The sequence below is a fragment of the Oreochromis niloticus genome, linkage group LG13 (assembly GCF_001858045.2).
Source record: "Oreochromis niloticus isolate F11D_XX linkage group LG13, O_niloticus_UMD_NMBU, whole genome shotgun sequence".
NCBI classification, from domain to species: domain Eukaryota; kingdom Metazoa; phylum Chordata; class Actinopteri; order Cichliformes; family Cichlidae; genus Oreochromis; species Oreochromis niloticus.
The window spans coordinates 3,148,380-3,173,040 of record NC_031978.2 but is presented as its reverse complement, the minus strand read 5'-3'; the positions used below and the strand labels follow the sequence as shown (position 1 = coordinate 3,173,040).

The 24,661-nt window shown below is 39.4% G+C and overlaps 1 protein-coding gene across 1 annotated transcript; it reads right to left on the bottom strand.

Moving 5' to 3' along the window:
* Window positions 1-12,338: 12,338 nt before the first annotated feature.
* LOC112842008 (uncharacterized) lies at window positions 12,339-22,374 on the bottom strand. The gene is made up of 6 exons (XM_025897718.1): window positions 22,320-22,374; window positions 21,334-21,491; window positions 16,115-16,290; window positions 15,725-15,993; window positions 12,702-12,822; window positions 12,339-12,471 (listed from the first exon to the last, which is right to left on the bottom strand). Coding segments are annotated over exons 1-6 (858 nt in total). The 5' UTR covers window positions 22,321-22,374.
* Window positions 22,375-24,661: the final 2,287 nt, after the last annotated feature.

Sequence of the window (24,661 nt, the reverse complement as noted above, 5' to 3'; positions counted from 1 at the left end):
CTCATACTTACAGAGTTCCCTAGCTACTTCTTTACTATGTCAGTAAACTTTTTGAAAAGGAAGGTGTTGTAGATTTAAAGAAACATCCTAATTGAAGCAAAGGCAAAAAATTGGAATGAATTTTATGTGACTGTTCATATTAAAGCCATCAACAAGTGAAAATCCAAAACCGACTCCAATGCTTTGTATTAATGATCTCCCTCTCTCTCTCTCTCTCTCTCTCTCTCTCTCTCTGTGTGTGTGTGCGTGAGTGTGAGTGTGTGTGCCCTCACAGAAGGAAGGTCACAGCAGGAGCTTTTTCAAACGCGTTTCCAATCATTTTTACAAGAAGTGTAGCTCATACAATGGTATTATTGTATTATTTGCGATACTTTATAAATATGAAACTCTAAAGATTTTGAGTTCATGCAAATTGTGAAACAAGAATCTAAATATTTGTGTCACAATGATTTCTATAAAAGCATGTTGTTTATGGGGATAATGTAACAAATCTTTTGTGGCCCTATTAATGATCAATGGTGATTGAAGAGGAAGCTGAACCCGGGCTCTGGACATTTTCATGACAAGCGACAGCGCAGACATCTGCTAATGAGAGAACATGTTTTATCATCATAAACACTGTGATATGAAGCATCGTTAAAGTGTCACTTCAGTAATGTTGACTCATGTTTTTAATAGATGACTTTAAAACACTAAACTCTAATTTCTGTGGTTTATTTTAAGTTTACAGAATATAACATGTGGTAAGACGATGAGTTTTACTTCTCACTGTCCGTGTTATGTGTATCTATTTATCATGTATGCTACTTTGCTCTGTGGACTGTAAAATGTTTCATTGTGTTCATGAAATAAACCAGACTTTCACCGTCTGAATCTTTTACTGTTTTTTCTGCTTTTGTTCACTACAAGTTTGACAAACCTACAGATATCCAGAGTTAACTCACTAACAATGTGGAGCAGTCTCAGTGTATTTAGCTGCTTTTCCCCTAAACACAACCAACTGAGAGAAACGCTTGTAGTCCTCACTTTGGTCATTTTGAACGTTGAAGGAGATTTGTTCCATAGACACCTTATACTAGTGTTTCCTGAACTTAATCCATCACTACTATGTTCTATTTAAATTCAGATTCCTTTTATAGTTTGCAGTTTCTTTACTAACACATTTGTAGATAAGTTTATTGCTGAACCACACAGCTAGCAGTCTCACTCACTCTCTAGGTTTTGAAGTTTTGTGTGTGTGTGTAATGGTTTAGTCTATCAAACCTTACCCTTTTTCTCCCCAGTATCACAACAGTACAACTCCCAAAGTACGGATCAGTAAACAACCAATGATTCTAAAGCCAGAACAGAAAGTGTCATGATCCTGGGTCCTTTTGACCCAGCGTTTTGTGTTTTCTATTATTGTAATTTTGGTTCTGTTCTTCCTCGGTTAGTGTTCATTCTTTTCTACCCGTGTATCCCTGTGTTTAGTCTGTGTCATTACGTGTATGTGTTTCCTGTTTTACTTTGAAGGTCTGCGTCTGATGTGAGTGTTTTCAGTTTGCCTCCCTTGTCTCGTCAGGTTAATCTCTCCCAGCTGTGTCCCCCACCTGTGTGTAATCTCCCTGTGTTCTCTGAGTGTATTTCAGTCGTGTCTTTTGTCTTAGTGATTGCTGGTTCGTCTGTGTTGTTTCCCCTCGATGTCCCTGCGTCTCTCCATGTGTGTTTCCTCGGACCTCCCTGCATCTTCGTTTCTGGTTTGCTTTGTTAGTTTTCCCAGTTTAGGTTTACCTGTTAGTGTCACTCGCCATTTCTGTTTATTTGCCTTATTGTTAATAAATCCTCACCTGCACTTGAGCTGCCGCTGCCCGGTCCTAATTAATTCCCACACGGCTTGCACCCGCAAACCGTGACAAAAAGATACAGTTGGAAGATGCATGATTGCGTTTTTATGACGCATAGTAAAACTACCCCCTCTTCTTCTTCTCTGTGTTGTTGTTGTTGTTCGTGTGTGTGTGTGTGTGTGTGTGTGTGTGTGTGTGTGTGTGTGTGCCTTAGAAGTCAAATAATACATTAGCCACACTTAAAAAAACAAAAAACATCTGAATTTCATTTAGAACTGAGATTCTAAGTTGTAAGCAGAAATCTTATCCTCAGCCACAAACATGTTTCCCCACTTTCACAATGCTGAGGTGTCAAATCCACAACCCCCAACAATTGGTTTGTTACACGCGGGTGTGAAGGGCAAGCTTTACTTACACAGCCTCACACACAGTAGATTTTTAAAGTTTTTGGGGACAATGGTTTAGCCACAGATGTAACTTCTACTTTTGATAAAAACCACTCCACCTGTTTATTTCTTAAGAAATTAAGCTCTTATTTATACATGTCTACACAATAATAGACACCGTGTGCTCTGTGACATTATAGTCTTCTACTTCAGCGTTCATTGGTTTGCATTTAAACTCCCAACCTTTCAGGTTGTTATGAACGACTTATATTTCTAACATTTTGTGATATAAAAGTGAACCATGTGGGTTTTTTTTTTAATTTTCTGTGTGATGGAATGACTTAAGACACGAGTTATTTAAACAATTCTAAATGAAAGTGTGATGGCCATAGTACTTTATGCTGGACCAAATATGTTAAGGATAATGTTTATCAATGTAAAATTGCAAAGAACCTTTGAATAGATTATAACATTTTGTAAACAGTTACCTCAGAACCTGTACTGTCAGCCCTATGTATGTAAGGTGAAACTTTCCACAGTACTTACACTTAAGTAACTAAACACATAAAGTCACCCTTTACCAATAATCCACTGCTCTTTGAAAAAAGTAGCACAAACAGACAACTGACTCAGCAATGATGAGTAGAGCTACCCGAGGCCGAGACTCAAGCAGAAGAAAATTAAAAGTTTTGGTTTTTGCGGCTCGAAAAATTAAAGAAAGTATGTTTAATAATTCAACAAGACCCACACTTTCAACACACGTACATTCAAATTTTGGATCAGACTAACATCGATGTTGTTCAATAGTTTTTATCCGTTCAAAAAAAGCCATTTTACGGCTTTAATGTTTCCAGCTGATAAGGAGAATGAGTGCATTTCATCAAATGCGCGTCCAAAGGCTTTAAACATTCGCTTTGTCTGTAAAGACAGTATCAAACTACAGAGCATTGTTTTTACTAAAATTCAACATTTTCAGATGAAAATTTGGCAGCTTTTTTCACTGTAACACCCCCTCAATGCCATTTTTAGGATATTCTCGGTGATCCCATTTCTATCATATTTATGCTTTTGGGACTGAGGGTATCTAATACGTACGTCGTCACAGTGTATTGTACTACCAACTGTGAGGGCTCTGCTTTTGCTTTGAGCAGACTGTTTTTATTTTGTCTCCTGAGTGTGTGTTTTTCAAACGAGATCCTTCTCCTCAGTTTGATTTTGTTACCACAAACTTTGTGTAAAGTTCACAACAGAGGTAAAGAGATTTAAACACCCCAGTTTAAGGAGGCATGGGTTGGACCAGCTGCGCAGGGCAGGTGAAACAGAGAGTGTCAGGGGAGATGTGCAACAGAAGCAGAGGGAACATTTTACAAGATGATAAATGGCAGATTAAGGATTTGTTGACAAGATTAAAAGACACGGCCGTCAGAGTTCAACAACATTACAGTTTGATTAAATAAAAAGTTTTAAACTACACAAGGTTCATTTTCTCCTCTGATAGTAATCATATTAAACATGTCAAGAAAGAAAGAGTACAAAGAAAAATAGTAAATGTGTGTCTAATACAACTCTTCCTGTGAACCTTATATGGTGAACCTTATATGGTGATGGCCAGAGGGGCCGATGGCTCGATATGGCAGCCTAGCCTCTGTCAGCCTGCCCCAGGGCAGCTGTGGCTACAACAGTAGCATGCCGCCACCTGTGTGTGAATGTGAGACTGAATGAATAGTGGCATTGTAAAGCAATTTGGGGGCCTTGAAAAGCGCTATATGAAATCCAATCCATTATTATTATTATTATCATCCCTTAATATGTTCGGTGTTACAAACTTGAAGAATCAGAGAAAAGATCATCAGACATTAATCTAATCAGTTTTCAGCCTTCATTCATTCATATTGAAAAGTTGGAAATCTTCCCTGCTAGACCAAAGTGTAGTGTTTAACACCGTTGGCCATAACATTTTATTACAGCTATTATTAAATGGAGAGGCCTCTTCACACACCGAGGTTAATTATGAAGCTCCACAGGCTTCTGTGCAAAGACCAGTTCTGTTTACATTATACGGGCTTTAGAAGACATAGCGTACATTTTCACTGCTATGCATATGATACCCACTTTTATTGGTTAAACTGCCGGGCTGTCTTAGACACATAATGAGCTTTAATTTTCTGCTTCTAAGTTCAGATAAAACTGAGGTTATCGTAAAAATCTTAGAAACACTGACTAACAAGATCCTTACTCTGGATGGCATTGCCTTGAGTTGTCTGTTGTAGTCATTTGGCACATTATAAGTAAAATTGAAGCACACAATCCCGTCTCACAACATCAACATTTATTTATATACAAAAATAAAAATGCTTTTTTACAGAAAAGAATTGTAACTTCATATTTTATCAACGATTACGCGGGTACATGTTTTAAAAATGCACTAAATGTAGGATACATTGTTTGGTAAAATGCAGGTTACACGTTTTAAGAAAGAAAAATCAGTCTTTCAGAGAAAACATTAGCAGCCTCCTTTGTAACACTCTGCGACCAACCGTAGCTGTCTGATTTTCACCATGTCCAACCCTACCAGATTGGTGTATGCCTCGGCTATGGCGTCAAAGACTTTCCTTTCCGATTTCAGTTCGTGCAAGAGAGTTTCCGCCACCATGCGGACTTTGACGTCGTCCATTTTGATGTTGCGAGCACTCAGAAGCCGTTGAATAGATGGAATGAAACGTGGGGTGAGGAGTCTTTTTCTGATGCTGTGATAATTTTCAGCGTAAAAGTCATCCTCCAAGACTTGCACACACTAGTGTTGTTTCTGGCGGGGGTGATCGGACTTACAGCCGTTGCATTCGTCAGTGAGGTACCTGTTGATTACTAGGTTTACTAGATGATACACCGCGGTTTTCACGGTATCGATGAAAAAAGAAGATGCCCAACCGTCAAGCTCGTCGGCATGCTGCTGCTGCTTCTCCAAGGGGTGATAGTAACCGGGCATGTCGGGTACTATTGTGCCCTCGACCGCAGAACTGTCCTCCTCCTCAGTGTGGCGCAGGGCTGTAGAGGCCATACTTCTGGTTTTTGAGCTAAAAAAAGGTTTGAAGGAATGAGACGGCGGTCTTCTTTTTAAAATAACAGGAGGGGGCGTGATCTGGAAGTGGGTTGATCTTAAAGGTTGTGGGTAGGAGTGGCAACAATTTTCAAAAACCGTAGAGTTGGCCAATGTGTCTCTCTAGCAGTTGCAACTTTGGAATTTTCATCTGTTGGGCTTGAAATTCTCCATGAAAATGGCATCTTCCAGCCCTTAAGTTCAATCAACCATCAAAGTGGCTGAACCTGGTACATACTTGGTACTTGGTACTATCAGGGATGCTGGGCAATCTTTACTCTCTGAAGAGCCATCCACTAACCCTGCATTTGAAGATTGGAGTGAAGACGCACCGTATTCACCAGTATCAGAGTGGAGCCCACCCCCTTCACCACCACAACTGTGGACTATGGACACTGACAACGAGGAAGATTTTTTGTATTTCGGCGACTCTCCAGACATTGATGAGGTAGACTGGGCATGGCCACCCTTCCAAGGTCCTGAGAGATTACCGGAACCGCTATGGGATAATGATGAGGACTTACCCTATGTACCCGCGTAATCGTTGATAAAATATGAAGTTACAATTCTTTTCTGTAAAAAAGCATTTTTATTTTTGTATATAAATAAATGTTGATGTTGTGAGACGGGATTGTGTGCTTCAATTTTACTTATAATGTGCCAAATGACTACAACAGACAACTCAAGGCAATGCCATCCAGAGTAAGGATCTTGTTAGTCAGTGTTTCTAAGATTTTTACGATAACCTCAGTTTTATCTGAACTTAGAAGCAGAAAATTAAAGCTCATTATGTGTCTAAGACAGCCCGGCAGTTTAACCAATAAAAGTGGGTATCATATGCATAGCAGTGAAAATGTACGCTATGTCTTCTAAAGCCCGTATAATGTAAACAGAACTGGTCTTTGCACAGAAGCCTGTGGAGCTTCATAATTAACCTCGGTGTGTGAAGAGGCCTCTCCATTTAATAATAGCTGTAATAAAATGTTATGGCCAACGGTGTTAAACACTACACTTTGGTCTAGCAGGGAAGATTTCCAACTTTTCAATATGAATGAATGAAGGCTGAAAACTGATTAGATTAATGTCTGATGATCTTTTCTCTGATTCTTCAAGTTTGTAACACCGAACATATTAAGGGATGATAATAATAATAATAATGGATTGGATTTCATATAGCGCTTTTCAAGGCCCCCAAATTGCTTTACAATGCCACTATTCATTCAGTCTCACATTCACACACAGGTGGCGGCATGCTACTGTTGTAGCCACAGCTGCCCTGGGGCAGGCTGACAGAGGCTAGGCTGCCATATCGAGCCATCGGCCCCTCTGGCCATCACCATATAAGGTTCACCATATAAGGTTCACAGGAAGAGTTGTATTAGACACACATTTACTATTTTTCTTTGTACTCTTTCTTTCTTGACATGTTTAATATGATTACTATCAGAGGAGAAAATGAACCTTGTGTAGTTTAAAACTTTTTATTTAATCAAACTGTAATGTTGTTGAACTCTGACGGCCGTGTCTTTTAATCTTGTCAACAAATCCTTAATCTGCCATTTATCATCTTGTAAAATGTTCCCTCTGCTTCTGTTGCACATCTCCCCTGACACTCTCTGTTTCACCTGCCCTGCGCAGCTGGTCCAACCCATGCCTCCTTAAACTGGGGTGTTTAAATCTCTTTACCTCTGTTGTGAACTTTACACAAAGTTTGTGGTAACAAAATCAAACTGAGGAGAAGGATCTCGTTTGAAAAACACACACTCAGGAGACAAAATAAAAAACAGTCTGCTCAAAGCAAAAGCAGAGCCCTCACAGTTGGTAGTACAATACACTGTGACGACGTACGTATTAGATACCCTCAGTCCCAAAAGCATAAATATGATAGAAATGGGATCACCGAGAATATCCTAAAAATGGCATTGAGGGGGTGTTACAGTGAAAAAAGCTGCCAAATTTTCATCTGAAAATGTTGAATTTTAGTAAAAACAATGCTCTGTAGTTTGATACTGTCTTTACAGACAAAGCGAATGTTTAAAGCCTTTGGACGCGCATTTGATGAAATGCACTCATTCTCCTTATCAGCTGGAAACATTAAAGCCGTAAAATGGCTTTTTTTGAACGGATAAAAACTATTGAACAACATCGATGTTAGTCTGATCCAAAATTTGAATGTACGTGTGTTGAAAGTGTGGGTCTTGTTGAATTATTAAACATACTTTCTTTAATTTTTCGAGCCGCAAAAACCAAAACTTTTAATTTTCTTCTGCTTGAGTCTCGGCCTCGGGGTAACTCTACTCATCATTGCTGAGTCAGTTGTCTGTTTGTGCTACTTTTTTCAAAGAGCAGTGGATTATTGGTAAAGGGTGACTTTATGTGTTTAGTTACTTAAGTGTAAGTACTGTGGAAAGTTTCACCTTACATACATAGGGCTGACAGTACAGGTTCTGAGGTAACTGTTTACAAAATGTTATAATCTATTCAAAGGTTCTTTGCAATTTTACATTGATAAACATTATCCTTAACATATTTGGTCCAGCATAAAGTACTATGGCCATCACACTTTCATTTAGAATTGTTTAAATAACTCGTGTCTTAAGTCCTTCCATCACACAGAAAATTAAAAAAAAAACCCACATGGTTCACTTTTATATCACAAAATGTTAGAAATATAAGTCGTTCATAACAACCTGAAAGGTTGGGAGTTTAAAATGCAAACCAATGAACGCTGAAGTAGAAGACTATAATGTCACAGAGCACACGGTGTCTATTATTGTGTAGACATGTATAAATAAGAGCTTAATTTCTTAAGAAATAAACAGGTGGAGTGGTTTTTATCAAAAGTAGAAGTTACATCTGTGGCTAAACCATTGTCCCCAAAAACTTTAAAAATCTACTGTGTGTGAGGCTGTGTAAGTAAAGCTTGCCCTTCACACCCGCGTGTAACAAACCAATTGTTGGGGGTTGTGGATTTGACACCTCAGCATTGTGAAAGTGGGGAAACATGTTTGTGGCTGAGGATAAGATTTCTGCTTACAACTTAGAATCTCAGTTCTAAATGAAATTCAGATGTTTTTTGTTTTTTTAAGTGTGGCTAATGTATTATTTGACTTCTAAGGCACACACACACACACACACACACACACACACACACACACACACACACACGAACAACAACAACAACACAGAGAAGAAGAAGAGGGGGTAGTTTTACTATGCGTCATAAAAACGCAATCATGCATCTTCCAACTGTATCTTTTGTCACGGTTTGCGGGTGCAAGCCGTGTGGGAATTAATTAGGACCGGGCAGCGGCAGCTCAAGTGCAGGTGAGGATTTATTAACAATAAGGCAAATAAACAGAAATGGCGAGTGACACTAACAGGTAAACCTAAACTGGGAAAACTAACAAAGCAAACCAGAAACGAAGATGCAGGGAGGTCCGAGGAAACACACATGGAGAGACGCAGGGACATCGAGGGGAAACAACACAGACGAACCAGCAATCACTAAGACAAAAGACACGACTGAAATACACTCAGAGAACACAGGGAGATTACACACAGGTGGGGGACACAGCTGGGAGAGATTAACCTGACGAGACAAGGGAGGCAAACTGAAAACACTCACATCAGACGCAGACCTTCAAAGTAAAACAGGAAACACATACACGTAATGACACAGACTAAACACAGGGATACACGGGTAGAAAAGAATGAACACTAACCGAGGAAGAACAGAACCAAAATTACAATAATAGAAAACACAAAACGCTGGGTCAAAAGGACCCAGGATCATGACACTTTCTGTTCTGGCTTTAGAATCATTGGTTGTTTACTGATCCGTACTTTGGGAGTTGTACTGTTGTGATACTGGGGAGAAAAAGGGTAAGGTTTGATAGACTAAACCATTACACACACACACAAAACTTCAAAACCTAGAGAGTGAGTGAGACTGCTAGCTGTGTGGTTCAGCAATAAACTTATCTACAAATGTGTTAGTAAAGAAACTGCAAACTATAAAAGGAATCTGAATTTAAATAGAACATAGTAGTGATGGATTAAGTTCAGGAAACACTAGTATAAGGTGTCTATGGAACAAATCTCCTTCAACGTTCAAAATGACCAAAGTGAGGACTACAAGCGTTTCTCTCAGTTGGTTGTGTTTAGGGGAAAAGCAGCTAAATACACTGAGACTGCTCCACATTGTTAGTGAGTTAACTCTGGATATCTGTAGGTTTGTCAAACTTGTAGTGAACAAAAGCAGAAAAAACAGTAAAAGATTCAGACGGTGAAAGTCTGGTTTATTTCATGAACACAATGAAACATTTTACAGTCCACAGAGCAAAGTAGCATACATGATAAATAGATACACATAACACGGACAGTGAGAAGTAAAACTCATCGTCTTACCACATGTTATATTCTGTAAACTTAAAATAAACCACAGAAATTAGAGTTTAGTGTTTTAAAGTCATCTATTAAAAACATGAGTCAACATTACTGAAGTGACACTTTAACGATGCTTCATATCACAGTGTTTATGATGATAAAACATGTTCTCTCATTAGCAGATGTCTGCGCTGTCGCTTGTCATGAAAATGTCCAGAGCCCGGGTTCAGCTTCCTCTTCAATCACCATTGATCATTAATAGGGCCACAAAAGATTTGTTACATTATCCCCATAAACAACATGCTTTTATAGAAATCATTGTGACACAAATATTTAGATTCTTGTTTCACAATTTGCATGAACTCAAAATCTTTAGAGTTTCATATTTATAAAGTATCGCAAATAATACAATAATACCATTGTATGAGCTACACTTCTTGTAAAAATGATTGGAAACGCGTTTGAAAAAGCTCCTGCTGTGACCTTCCTTCTGTGAGGGCACACACACTCACACTCACGCACACACACAGAGAGAGAGAGAGAGAGAGAGAGAAAGAGAGAGGGAGATCATTAATACAAAGCATTGGAGTCAGTTTTGGATTTTCACTTGTTGATGGCTTTAATATGAACAGTCACATAAAATTCATTCCAATTTTTTGCCTTTGCTTCAATTAGGATGTTTCTTTAAATCTACAACACCTTCCTTTTCAAAAAGTTTACTGACATAGTAAAGAAGTAGCTAGGGAACTCTGTAAGTATGAGCAACAATAGCTTAAGGACATTATGTCCAATAAAGAGAAATTCATCTGCAGTTCGTGAAAAAGCGCAATATTAAAAACAATTCAGCAGACCCTCAGAGTGCGGATACAAACTGTTTTCAGCTTAGAGGTAGAGGTACACTTTATGCACTTATCAAACATACAGTTTAGAGGCTTGCATTAGAGTGCTTTGGTGCTTGGGCATCTTTTATTTAGCATGGTTGTACCATTGTGAATGTAGCTATATAAATAAATACGCTCAAGAGTCTATCGTATGTTTGTCATGCAACTAAAAATTCGAAAATATATTTTTAAATCAGTAACTTTGCAATTTTAGAGGATTTGTTTTCGGACAACATATGTGTCACATTTTAAACAGGGTTTGTATAATCAGCACTGACATACAGACATTTATGCGCTGGGTATAACAGACATGCTTACCGTGTGAAAGGCCCGCCGATGTCTTGGAGCAGAGAAACACGCTGTATTGTTGCTTTTCTCTGTTGTATAAGCAGCGCCCGTAGGTCAGAAACGCTGTGTGCGGGTAGCAAAGTCGGCTCCAACGCACATCCAGGCATCCGTGTGAAAGAAAGGTGTCGCTGCAGCTAGGCTGTCAGGATAGTCATGCTTTTATTTATATTTGCATTCTGGTGCGTTAAACTAGCAGCCTCTGTGTCCCGCTTGGATCATCATTCCGAAAATTCAGATATTTAAATAAAATGGTGAATTGGCTAGTGATGAGGAAAGAATATGTGTTTGTTTTTTGTTTTTTTTTAGAAGTATCACAGTTTATTTCTAAAGGAATACATGTTATTTGTGACACTGTTTGAAAACTAATAGCCTCTGTGTGTTTCAGAGCGGTAAAGAAAAGCAAAATACCCCTAAACTAGTTAAATTAAAAGTAAAATGCTCGTGCTGATGAACGAAAGTGTTATGCTCTCAAGGACCGATGTAAAGTAGTGAGGGAAAATACAGTGTGACTGATTATGGCCTTTTATATAGGTTGGCTTGGTTTCAGCTGGCCTCTGAGATGCAGAGATAAAGGTGTAAACAAAAGGTGAAGCCTGTTTGGAGGATGGTCAGTAGAAAGTGTAATGGCATGATAAAAGGTGAAAAAAGCGTTGGTGGCACCGATGGACCTGGCACCGTCGGCCCTCTGCCATAAGATAAAGGAGACTGTTTGTATTGAAAACTATGGCAGTACAATTGAGATGCTCTTGATAAGGATGACCTCTTCTGCTGACTGTAGGGGGTCTAACTGTAACCCCCCCTCTGTCTAAATGTTGCAGAATTAAGAATCCCTGTTTATTTCTAAAGGAATGCCTGCTGTTTGTGGTATTCTGTTTGAAACTATTAGGCTCTGTGTGTTTCAGAGCCCTAAAGAAAAATACCCCTAAACTAGTTAAATTAAATCATCTATGTCTAAATAACAGAACTCTGAGACCTATACAATCCTTTAAAAAAGAGTTTAATTAAAACACATAATGGTTTCATTAAATAAAACGCTATTAAACACATGTAAACACATATGACCTCTGAACTCACAAGTCCGTTCACGCGCAAAGTCCGTTCACGCGCAAGGTCCGTTCACGCGCACACATGGATGCGGAGGGGGATGCGGGTGGGGGTGTGGGGGGTGAGGGGTGGGGGGGGGGGGCAAAAAAAGCTATAGGTATATTACTACTCATAGGGTTTTAGACAGCACCTCCTCTCCTGACTTAGCTTGTTTTTTTTGTTATTTTGGCCTTTGTTCACCCCGGAGTTAAGTTTTCAGTGTAGACAAATGAACCACCGTTCACTTAAGAAATTGGTATTTCTGTGTATGGTTTTGGTGACCAGGGCGAGGTCACTTCCTTTTTAACCCTTATGCTACGTTCCTGTACCCCTAGACTGGAGCATAACACTCCCTCCCTGGGGTATTCCCGGTTGGTGCCCTCACCAGGGCCCAAGCTCGCCAGGGGGAGGAGATGAACCTCGGGGAGTCAGTTTTCAGCCTGATCCTGGCCATGAGTCGGCCCCTAAGGGGCCCAGAACCAAGGTGGGTAGCCAATTTCTTTTGACTATCATGTGTTTCACAACGCGGCTTCCCGAGGCCGTTCCCCAACAGAAAAGGGCTCTTCTCAAACTCTTTTTGACATTTGGCCTACCCAAGTTTATTCAAACAGATCAAGGTAGTAATTTTCAGTTCAAACTATTCCAACAGGTGCTACATTCACTTGGGGTGCAACATATTCCTTCTAGACCCTACCATCCACAATCATAGGGGGTGTTGGAGAGATGGCATGAGACCATTAAAGCCATGATGGGGAAGTACTGTTTGGAGACAAAGTGAGACTGGGATAAGGGGTTGCCGCTCCTATCACTCAAAGCTGCACCGGAAATTTGACACAAAGAAAAGAGGAACTGAGTAAACGGAGTGTGGGTGTGTGACGTGCTGCAAAAAATATATAACAAGACTGGCTGCTTCTGCCTCAGACTTGAGCTGGCGTTTCTGTGTGTGCTCAGTCTCCATTTCCGGGAATGTAAAAATAAAGATATTTTTTTGAGTTAGACCACTTTGAGCTGTTTGTCTTTCTTCGCCGCCAAAAGAATGCAAAGAACAGAATTTAATATAAACCTTTGCAGATTTTGTACATGTCATCTGTCCCTGAAAATGAAACTTGACAGACAAATAATTTCCCCGCTTTGGTTGTTCTGATGAACATATTTGTAGACCATCTTTATCACAATAGATAGTCAGACCCAATTTGGCCAAAAGGTCCCATCCCATCAGGTTTATTGGGCAATCTGGGGCATACAGACATTTGTGCTCAAGATGTTGATGTCTGCAAATTACAGCCAATGGTTTCGTATACTGTTGCTCCTGTGGTACCCCTGATGTACTATGTTGAGAGAATCTGTTGACAATGGCTTTAAAATGTTCAATATTGAAATTGCTGCTCGGGTATCAGCCACTAAGTGCATCTTCTCGCCATCAACTTTGCAGGTCACCACTGGCTCTGTCATAGGTGTTGTAATTGGACCTGCACAAACTCCAGGGCCTCATCAATATGGGTTCTGGTCCATATCTCTGGGACCACCTCCCCATGCAGGGTTAGGGTTAGCTGGGGCATCTGTACTTTCCCATAGCCATAATCTGGAATGCCTCTTTGTGGTCTGGCTATCGGTCTCTGGTCCTTCGTCTGTTGTGGATATTGATTTGGGCATTCATTCCTCTAATGTCCTCTCATCCCACAGACAAAACAAATCTTCCTGTCAATTCACAGCTTTCCTTGTTCTCTTCCACGTACTCCTGGCCTGTATCCCCCTCTAAAGGGTCTTCTGCCAGCATTCCACATTGGGACAAATCGTGGGCCTGGACCTGGCTGTTGTTGCTGTAACAGTGATTCACAGTCCTAGAAACAGCTGAGATACTGTGCAGGACCCTCAAGCTCCCAGGCCTCTTGTAGAGGACCCGAGCTTGAAAGATACATGACCATGGCCATGAGAATTTGGATATTACATGGTTATTACTTTGGTAATTGAATAGTAATAACTTAGAAATTACCGCATTATTACCCTGTTGTTTCCCCCTTGTTATCCTACTATTCCCCTTTATTACCAAGCTGTAATAGAAAGTGCTACCATGTATGATTTCAATACCCAATAAGCAATCTGTTTAAGGTCTTTCTTGTAGAATACATATTTCTGTATGTTCATTTTGTAGTACAAGTAAATTATTATATATCTTAGAGGTTGCTTTAGGTGGCCGATAACCCCAGAGATGAGCAATCCTTAGAATAATTAAATTTATATCCATAATCACATATTGTGTATGCGACCGTTGTATATAGTGTATTATCTTCTTTATTTTTTATTTGTTTGTATTTTTCTTCTGCTATCTGTACACACAAATTTCCCCGCCGTGTGATCAATGAAGTCTTATCTTATCTTATCTTATCTTAGAGACTTAATGAGACTGCTGAACACAACCTATCACATGAGACTGCAAACTTATCAGTAAAGTTGTTATTAATATTAGTAATATTATTGCAAGATATATAATACAATAATGATGGTAAGTTTAACAAAAAGTGAAAAATCCAGTTGACTATAAACTCAGATAATTATACAGAAAACCTTTAAAACATTAAAGAAAACAATGCACTGCACAGCAGCAAAAAGAGCAACAACAATTTTTTTGTACCTTTATTAAATCCTTAAGCATTTAATAAAACACACATGAAGGTCAGCTTTAGCTAGTTATGTTTCTTACCACCAGCGAAAACTGAACTTAATAAATATTCATTATATTTATATTCTTTACATAATTTGCTTGAGGATTAATGTAGTATTCTGATTTTGATTATCGTAATTTAAAACTCTTCTGTTAAGTCTTCTGACACTTGTCCCTGATCATAATGTTTCCCTTGAAATGTATGTAATTCATCTGTACAAAACCTCTATCCATATGACCAGCTGGTGTGTTTGTTCAGTCCAGTTATTTACAATAATATTTGAACATAGTGGTGGTGTTGAAACTTCATTACTAAATTAACTGTAATCAGCCAGCATACAGAACCTTAGTACTAAAATGGTTACGTATTGCAATATACAATTTTATACAAAACATATATATATTATAAGTATAGCATAATATTGTATCTTAGCTCAACAGATCAAAGGAAGAATATAACTAGATATATGTATATACACATATATATATATATATATATATATATATATATATATATATATATATATATATATATATATATATATATATAGATAGATAGATAGATAGATAGATAGATAGATAGATAGATAGATAGATCGATAGATACATATAATAGATAAATACAAAATTAATTGGAAATTTAAAACCTGAGCCACTTCAGCTGAGAGCAGTACTGCTCAGATTCTTGGTCTTTATCTGTTGTTTGATGGCAACACTAAATAATATTTGTAAAGGATGCTGTTTGATTATTTTCTCTGTTCTCTCTACATTTGACTCACTTTGACTGCATCAGCTGTCCTTTCCGTGTTACCATCAGTCACAGTGACACTCAGCTGCTACATCTGATACAGTGTTGTTCATACTACAGCAGCACAGACAGACCAGCAGCTTGTCTATGCATCCTTTTTGGATCAAAAGGAACAAAATCAAGTCCACAAAAGGACAAAGCAGAAACAAGATTGAAACTGGAATGAAATGACAGAATAAATTTATATCTGCTAAAAAATCTAAAATTGGAAAAATCACTGTGGGAAGAATCATGACAAAGTAGTTACAGAACAACAGAAGCAAAGTTCCCAGACTTCTTCGTTTGTCTTCAGTGGGCACTGAGGTGGCAGCAGGCAGGGCTGTGAAAGTCCAGGCTAAGCAGAAGATGGACATAGGGGCAGGAAGGAGGGCATAAATAATTAAACGTACAAATTCTTTTAAGATAATGGCAAGAGGAACACTGACAATACAAAAAGCCCAGACCAGGACACAGACCAGCACAGAACTCCTAGTTTGTCTGAGGCAGTCCAACAGTGGGTAGGCAAAGAAGAAACATCTGCAACACAGGATGCGAAGATATTATGATTATCACAGTACAGAATAGTATATTTCTGACAATAATGATGTTTTCCAGTAGAAAGCAATATTCATAGATATCCAAGTACACAGATTGGTACCTTTCCAAAGCGATGCACATCTTGAAGTAAAGACTGGCCATAGCACATGAGGCGTGAATCATAACACAGATGCTTCTTTCCACTCTTGCCACCCAAGCAATCATTATACACATCTGGATTAGATTGGAGATGAGGAGGTTTGTGTAAGAGATGATGGGGACCTTAACTCTTCGCACCTGTAGGAAATACATGTTAAAATTAAATTTCCACTTTATTTCCTCTCCTTCACACACATCTGTTATATCTTTCTTTTTTTCCTTTCTTTTCCTTTCTTTTTATTGTTTTTCTTTAAACATTATGGGGGTGGGGGGTGGGTAGAGGATAACACCAAAACAGAACATAAAAAGAAAGAAAAAAATGATCAAATAAAAATGAGATAAATAAATAAATAAACCAGGTGAAAAAAGAACGTGTTGGGTCACCATTTTTCTACAATTTGATCATTTCTCATTGTCAGTGTGATCGTCTTTATCCTGTCGAGTTTATGTAGTCAGTCCATTTCTCCCACTTTCGATGGTGTGGATCTTCCTGAGTCCTTATTCTGGAAGTCAATTGTTCCATGATTTGTATTTCATCTATAATTTTGATCTATTCATCCTGCGATGGTGGGTCTATCTTGTACATTTTCTTGTGATTGCCTTTTTACAGGCTGCAAGCATGATTTTCAATATGTCTCTATCTTTGTTCAACACATTTCCCATAATGACACCAAGACATAATAATGTTCAAGACTGAGATACAGCATAACTCAGAATTTTAACCTATAACTAAATGAACATCTTCCCCAAATTTTCGGATCTTGGGAGAGAACCAAAATACATGGGAATGATTCACATTTACATCTCCACAGCTTTTCCAACACGGTTGTGGTAATGAAGTGTGTTTGTTCCTAATTCTGGGTGTTATAAAAAATATAATTACATTTTTCCAGCAATGTAATCTTCAGGCATGTAATGATGATGTTGTTGACTGCTGTGTTTTCCAGATTTGTGACCATTCCTCATCAGATATGTTCACTCCCAACTCTCTCTGCCACTTCAGTTTTATATATGTTGTTGTTTAATCTCCTGGAAGTTCCTAGCTTTAATTAGTGTACATATCGCTGTTAATCCATTAGGAATCCACTGTTTAAATCTTTGGTCCATAGAATAAGGGAAAAAACCCTTCATAAGCTCATCATAAGCTATCCATCGAAGCAGTCCGAGCTCTTTTTCCAGTTTGCATTTTTGTACCAGATTAAACCATATTTTTAGCGTAAACTTAGTGACTAAATTCAGCTGTTTAATTACTCTCATTGCTTCTTCTCTGTCTCCTATAAGGCTGTGAATTTCTCTTCCTTGTACTGATTTTTCTAAATTCTTTCATTTGGCTTCATAATCTTTGTCACACCAACAAATTATATACCTGATCTGTGCAGCATGAAAGTATGCCTCAAGGTTTGGGAGTGCCAAACCCCCCTTATCCTTTCTTATTTGTAGTGTTTCAAATTTGATTTTCGGTCTGTGACCATTCCATATAAACTTGGAAATGATTTTATCGCATAATCTGAATTGTTTTTCAGGTATGTCAATGGGTAGTGACTGAAAGAGGTAGAGAAGTCAGGGTAGGACACTTACTTTTATGGTCTCTATTCGGGAACCAATGTCTAATGGAAGGGTAGCCCACCTATCCAAATCACTCTTAATTTCCTTATCTAGATTAACAAAATTATCCTCAGCGTCTTGTGATAAGGTAACCCCAAGATATTTCATTTTTGTTGCTCACCAATTGAAATTATATTTTTGTTATACATCATATACATCTCTTATATCTTGTTTCTACTGAGTTTAATTCCTCTTCTCCCCAGTTAATAACAAAATTAAATTAAATTCGTTTGATTTCATTTGAATTCAATTCAGTTCAGTGTATTTATATAGCAGGGCACAAGATGCAAATCACAACGACAGTCATCTCAAGGCCCCTTATATTGTAAGCTAAAGACAGACAAAAACTGCAACACCCCCCCCCAGCAATCAGATGATCCCCTATGAGCAAGTAACTAATGACAGTGGGAAGGAAAAGCACCCTTTTTTTTTTTCTTCTTTTTTTTTGTTTTGCCTGTCCCGTTTGGATCTTTAGCCATCAGAATTGTTGTCTGAAGGCCAAGAGAGATGCCTAGCGGATTTACTTTACCAAGTGGATCCTCATGGCTTTGCCATATTGGTCCATTTGATTGACCTTTATTATAATTATGTATTTATTTTATTTTATTTTCAGTTGTTACAGACGGGACAGACATGACTGGGGGATAGGACAGGGAGAAAGAAAGAATGAAAGAAAGAGAGGGAGAGAAAGACAAAATAGAGGGGAGAGAGAAAAAAAGAAAAGCAGACAAACAAACAAACAAACAAAAAGAAAAAAAAACACCTGGATCACCTGTTGAGAGAAGAAGAAAAAAAACATACGAGAAAACAAACAAAAAAGAGCAACATAATAAATACAACACCATCACAATAAACTAGCTAACAGTAGATAACAGTAAATAGTAAATATTAAATGTTATTGTGCAGCATGCAAGATCGACAGCGCACAATGTGCTTTGAGGTAGCAGCTAAGAAAGGTGTGGTTTGTGTCTGTGAACACATGTGTGTACACCTGTGTGGATCAGCACGCTTGTATTCAAAAGGTTTCTCCATGCAACAATCTGCTAGGGAGTGTGGGGAGCCATAGCCCGTCCCCCAGGGCATGAAGCAGGTATGGAGGAGATCCAGGCCCCAGACATCCAGAGGGCCCAGAGTACGAAGACCCAAGGAGGACCACCAAACGGACAACCGTGCCACCCTCCTGGGAAGAGCTGAGGAGAGCCCCAGATGAGGGGTCATCCAGCAGCCACGGAGCAGAGGCCAGAGGGGGTTGCAGTGACGTGCCCGCAGGCTCTGCCGGCAGCCAGCTGTGCCAGAGAGGACCGAGCCCCAGGCCCAGAGGCCAGAGGCCTGAGGGCACCCCACCCCCGAGAAGGGGCCCAGCCAGGCCACAGGGGCCAGGCCCCGCCAATCGGCCACTAGGAGTGAGTCGGTACATACATGAGCGCCCAGCCCCAGAAACCAAGAACCACCAACGCACTGACGTCTGAGGGCATCAGCGACCGGCAATGAGTGTGGTGAGGGGAGATAGGGCTCCGTACCTTGGAGAGCCTGAAATGTTGCCAGAGAGGTGGAGTCTAAGACCCGACCTGACATACAGACAGAGACAAACAGGCGCACATAGACACAAACGTGTATTCCCACCCCCATGTACACATAAGCAAATATTCGGCACTCACCCGACATGGAGACAAACAGAAATAGACACTGTACACACAATCATACACCCCAAACATACTCGATATCCCAGATTCAGGTACCCTCGCCCCCAGAGGGGCAAACCATACCTAGACCCAGGAGATGTAACCCTTTTCCCTTGGGTGGAGGCAAGCAGACCGCCACCTTATCTGCAGTAGCAGGGAGGCCCCGCATCCCAGACCCAAATCTGACGGCCAAGACCTCCCCCCAGCCCCGAGGGTTAACGGAGAACGGGGGTGAGCGAAGACCTCAAACCTCCCTCCACCTGCTCATACGTAGTGTTGCTGCGTGTTGTACTAAAGTGCATTTAAAACACAGGAGGGCATGGTGCTTCCTGCCAGAGAGCAGCACGGCTCCTCCCGAAAACCCTCAGTGTCTATATGCCTTTAAAATTGAGGGTTGGGCACCAGCGCCAGAGGTGGGTTTGAATACACAGACCATCCTCTGAACACTGTATAACGTGCCCACCCCCAAGGCCCTCTGTGTATGTTTTATGAGAGTATGAGTAATGTGGATGTCTAGGTCGCGGAATAAAATTGAGGAACAGGCGGCCAGAAGGGGACAGAGGGGGAGTGCCTCCCCTGCACCCTGGTGACACACCTGCACCCCAAGCCCTGCATGTGTGGGTGGGTGTGGTGGAACGGGAAGAGGCAGGCAGCTGAGGATGGGGAGAGGGAAAAAGGGAGGGGCAAGTGGCCCCTCCCTGGGGCCAGCTCCACCGCTGACCCCAGTAAGCACCCCCACACTCTGGAACCCGCTGGGGTAAGGGGTGCCCCAGGCCCATCCGGACCGGGGCCCACAGCAAGAGCACCGCCCAGCCCCACAGAGTCCGGGGAAGCCCACCCAACCCCACCGCAGAGAAAACTGCACCCACCCCATCATCCACTCATCTCCCAGACTACGCAAGACAATAGACACCCAGGTTGAGTGGGTTGAGTGAACACACCCTTTTATAAGGTAGAAACCTCCAGCAGAACCAGGTTCAGGGAGGAGCATCTGCTGCAACTGGTTGGGGGTGAGGGGAGGAAGACAAGACAAAAGACACAGTGTGGACCAGAGCCAGAGATTAAAAATTAATGATTAAATGCAGAATGGTGTGTAAACACAATGTGAGTGAAAAAGGTGAGAGAAGAAATAACACTCTATGATGCATTGAGTATTATGCCTACGCAGCATAACTAATGCAGGGTTTAGGGTCACCTGTTTGATCTCTGCATTGGAGAAACCAAACAGCCACCTTGGCAGGACAAGACTCAGCTGTACATCTGCATCTAAAAGTCAAAGGTCACTTTTTCAAGAATGCCAGTGTTCATATTTTGGACAGAGATGGTTTGAAAGAGGAGCGAAAGAAGCTAATCTATGTCCACTGTGAACGACCATTCTCGAACTATCTTCAAACATTTGTTTAGAACTCTTAAAGATGTCGAAGAAGCAAGCTCCTTTAAGCAAATACTTTGGTGTCCCTCCACTTTCAAAGAAACCGCAAAACAAGCGCGTATTCTCGGAAAAGTGGTTGCAGGAGGTGAGCTGGCTTCAAACAAATGATGAACGCACAGAGATGTGGTGCAGAATATGCCGTGAAAATCCCACTCTAGCGGACAAAAACAGTGCATTCTATATGAACGCAAACGCGCGCACATATATATATATATATATAACACAAGTAAGAAGAACCCATATGGTGTAACTCAAACACCTTTTAAATCATTCGGTAAGCTTGATTAAGAGCAATTTAGTTTATGTGTGAGGATGGAGCTAATGATTTCATTTTCATGATGATGAATTCAAATCATTAGAAACGCTACCAGTGTTTTTCTTTCTTTCTTCTATATCTTAAAATCATTCAAATACTCACAGACTCATAAAAAAATATATAAATATAAATTATTATTTACTTACTGCATAAAACACACAGTAGATGATCAGTATGGTCATAGGAAGGCAGACACACATGTTGATCCACATCATCACTTCAAGGACATACCGCACTTCTTCATAATTTTCTGTGATGGGGTTGTTGTATATGAATCTAAGAGGACCTCTTCCTATGTAAAACACTTTTTTATGGCATAGCAAGTAAAGGAAAACACAGCAGTGTATTAGTGTAACTATTCAGACATGAAATTATTAATGACATTAGTTAAGAAGAAGCAACTCCTGCTGAGCTGAAAGTAAAAACAGGAAAGAGCCTCAACTTTTGCCGACAGGGACACGTCTGTAAAATAAAGCTGAGAAGAAGAAAAACCAGCTTAAAACCAGTTTGATAGCACTTGATTGAAACTTAACTGATTTTGGTCAGATTTTGTTAGATGTACAGAACTGTCTATAAAAATTTTATTTGCACAAATTTAAATTTAAACATGTTGTTATGTTATTAAATCTATGCTTGTGAATAAAATTGATTCAGAAATTCCTCAAAAAATGTTCCAACACACCAAAAACAGTAAAAAAATAACAACAACTCTCTGCAGATTTTTATTAATTTTTGTAACCTCCTTAAAGGCTTAACTTTGAACATTCATTGGAGTCTAATATGTATGTGTACTGAATGAACTGGATGCATTATATGGGCAACTATTTTGTTATTTTGTGTTCACCAGGATCACCTGTTGTATTTACTGCTATTTTATATAAAGATGTGAACACAAATTACTGATCTGTCATCAGGTTTCCATTAAATGATGTAAAATAGAGTTAGCACATTACCAGCACACACATTTACATTAGCTACACTGAAACAGAAGTGCACGACAAGAACAAAGGAAAAGAAGTTAGTACCACGACTTCAGTAGTTCTTCGGTTGTTCTAGTTATGAGTCAGTTCCTTCATAACTATCCTTGTTTTCATGTAAAGAAAATATGAATAAGTGTAAACTTTGGCCTTACTTGTCTCAGGACTGCTTCCAGCTGAACCAGTGGGTAAAATCTGTAATGTGATGAGTTTGTCTTAAATAAGGAAGCTGTGGTAACCGACTTTACAAACCTCGTACTCACAGCAGCCCACGAACATGAAGCCAGCAGCAGTCAGCCAGACTTTCTACACAGTTACTAAGCTGAATCCCTGTAAAGTGTGTGTGTGTGTATATATATATATATATATAAAATATATTTCCTGTTTGTCTGTTTAACAATGGTTACCCGTCTCAAAGTGACTGGCTGTGAGTGAACCTCATGCATTTTTCTTTTCCTAAAATCTTCTTTGCTTTCTGTTAAGTTTCAGTAAAGTTCTGTAAGATGTGATTAGCATTACTGACAGTGTAATAAACACAAACCATGATTTTGTTCTAAACATTCTCCAGTACTGCTGTTGCTAAAAGTAACACAGCCATTAGGAACCGAAAATAACATAAAGGAAAAATAAACTTTGTTACATAAAACGGTTTTTATCTCTGATGTTGATTATTTGGCATGTTTTTACAGGATTTTGAGTCATCCTTCATTTCTTGATATTTTTATTGTCAAATAGAAAAAGCTGGACTGATTTCTTACAAACATGTAGAAAACATACATTAGCTACACACAAAAACAGTAAATGTCATGGTCAGTAACCAGGCCAGAGTCAAACACAGGAAAGCAGGTTAAGTGAGTTTATTTACAGTGGACGTAGCTGTTTAACTAGTTACAAAAACTGTCTTCAGGTAGTCAGTCTGTTAGTGAATCCAAGTCTCCAGAGTTTAATCCACACAGACACAGAAATTTCCTCACTAATCTCTCTCACACATGAAAACAAACAAACCCACTGATGACAGTTCAATCCCCCAAATTTTAATTTAGGTTCATCAGTCCATCAGAGCTGTTGCCACTGATATTCATAACAGTTCTTGTTTAACTGCAGTAGCCTAGCCTGTATCCTTAATAAAGAAAGGCTTCTTCACATCCATCCTCCCACTGAGACCATTTCTGATGAGGGATCCGTGAACAGTAGATGGATCGCTCACGAGACAGATGCATGTCTAAAGGTTCTGTGTCGGGTCTTTGGTGTATTTTTCCTGTTTCTTAAGGACATGGCAGATCTTTTTCATGACAAGGAGATACTCCGTCCTTCTTATACAGTTAATTATCATAATCTTCGGTGGTGTGAAGGTGCAGCTGATGGCTTATTCAAGAAGCCACAACCACAGACTTATGTAGAAAATCAAAACAAGCATATAAGCAGGTATTCTAGTATCATTAGATAAATCTTCTATACAATAAGAATTAGGTTACTCATTAAGTCTGCTGCAATACCCACACATGGAGTCTATTTATTTGATTTTTAGTGAATACAAACTAAAACTATTTGGTTATATGAAAGCAAATGTGATTTCATGAAATGTTCAATGATTGCTATTTATTTTTTTATATATGTATTGTAGAAAAATTCCATCTTTGTACAGTATAAGTGATAATTAGTGACAGTACATTTTCTTACCTTTCACTTGTGCTTACAGCACCAGACCAGACAGCTGATTCAGACAAGTACAGAATCTGCTAACAAAACTTGAAATACTGGTAGTTCCATAGCTGTATTCATTAGCACTAAAGCATTTCCATCTTCCATCTCATGTTTCCTTGTATACTGAACAGAGTTTGCTGCCAGGGTTGGAGGAAGAAAACATGGGACAGAGAGTCCTTTTTTCTTTTACATAGAAATACTCACTAGAGCAGCAGTTGTGAATTAATCCACAAATGGAAATAATCTGAAACAAATGGAGAATATACAGATTTAGCCTAACTTTTTGGAGTCATGTTTGTAACTTCGTGAGCTCCTTACAACCCTATTCTTCCTGTTTACACCACATTAAAACCCACAGACACAGCAGTAGCTGAAGTGGCAGCAAGGGTTTTTTTTAAAGATTGTTATCTTTAGTAGGAAAGTGTGGCCTCTGAGATGTGAAACAGAGATTGGATGTGACAGCCTAAAAATGACACCAGTTTTCTCACGTCTAAGCAGATGACTGCTTCTCACCAGCAGTAGAAAAAAGTGATACAAAGCAGAAATCAAATTATGCAAAACATTAAAAACAACGTGTATTCTAGTTCCTAGGTCCCTTTGTTAAAATATATGAGACGTTTCATACACATAGACGCTTTCATTTTGTACTTTTGTTCAGAAAATTATGAAGAACTGTGATATTTCCTTGAAGTGATGCTGTGACTTTTTATCAATAGTTAAAGAATTACACATTTTACAAAAAGCAGTATTAATGATTTATAGAACGTAATTTCTTAACACCTTAGTTTTTAGA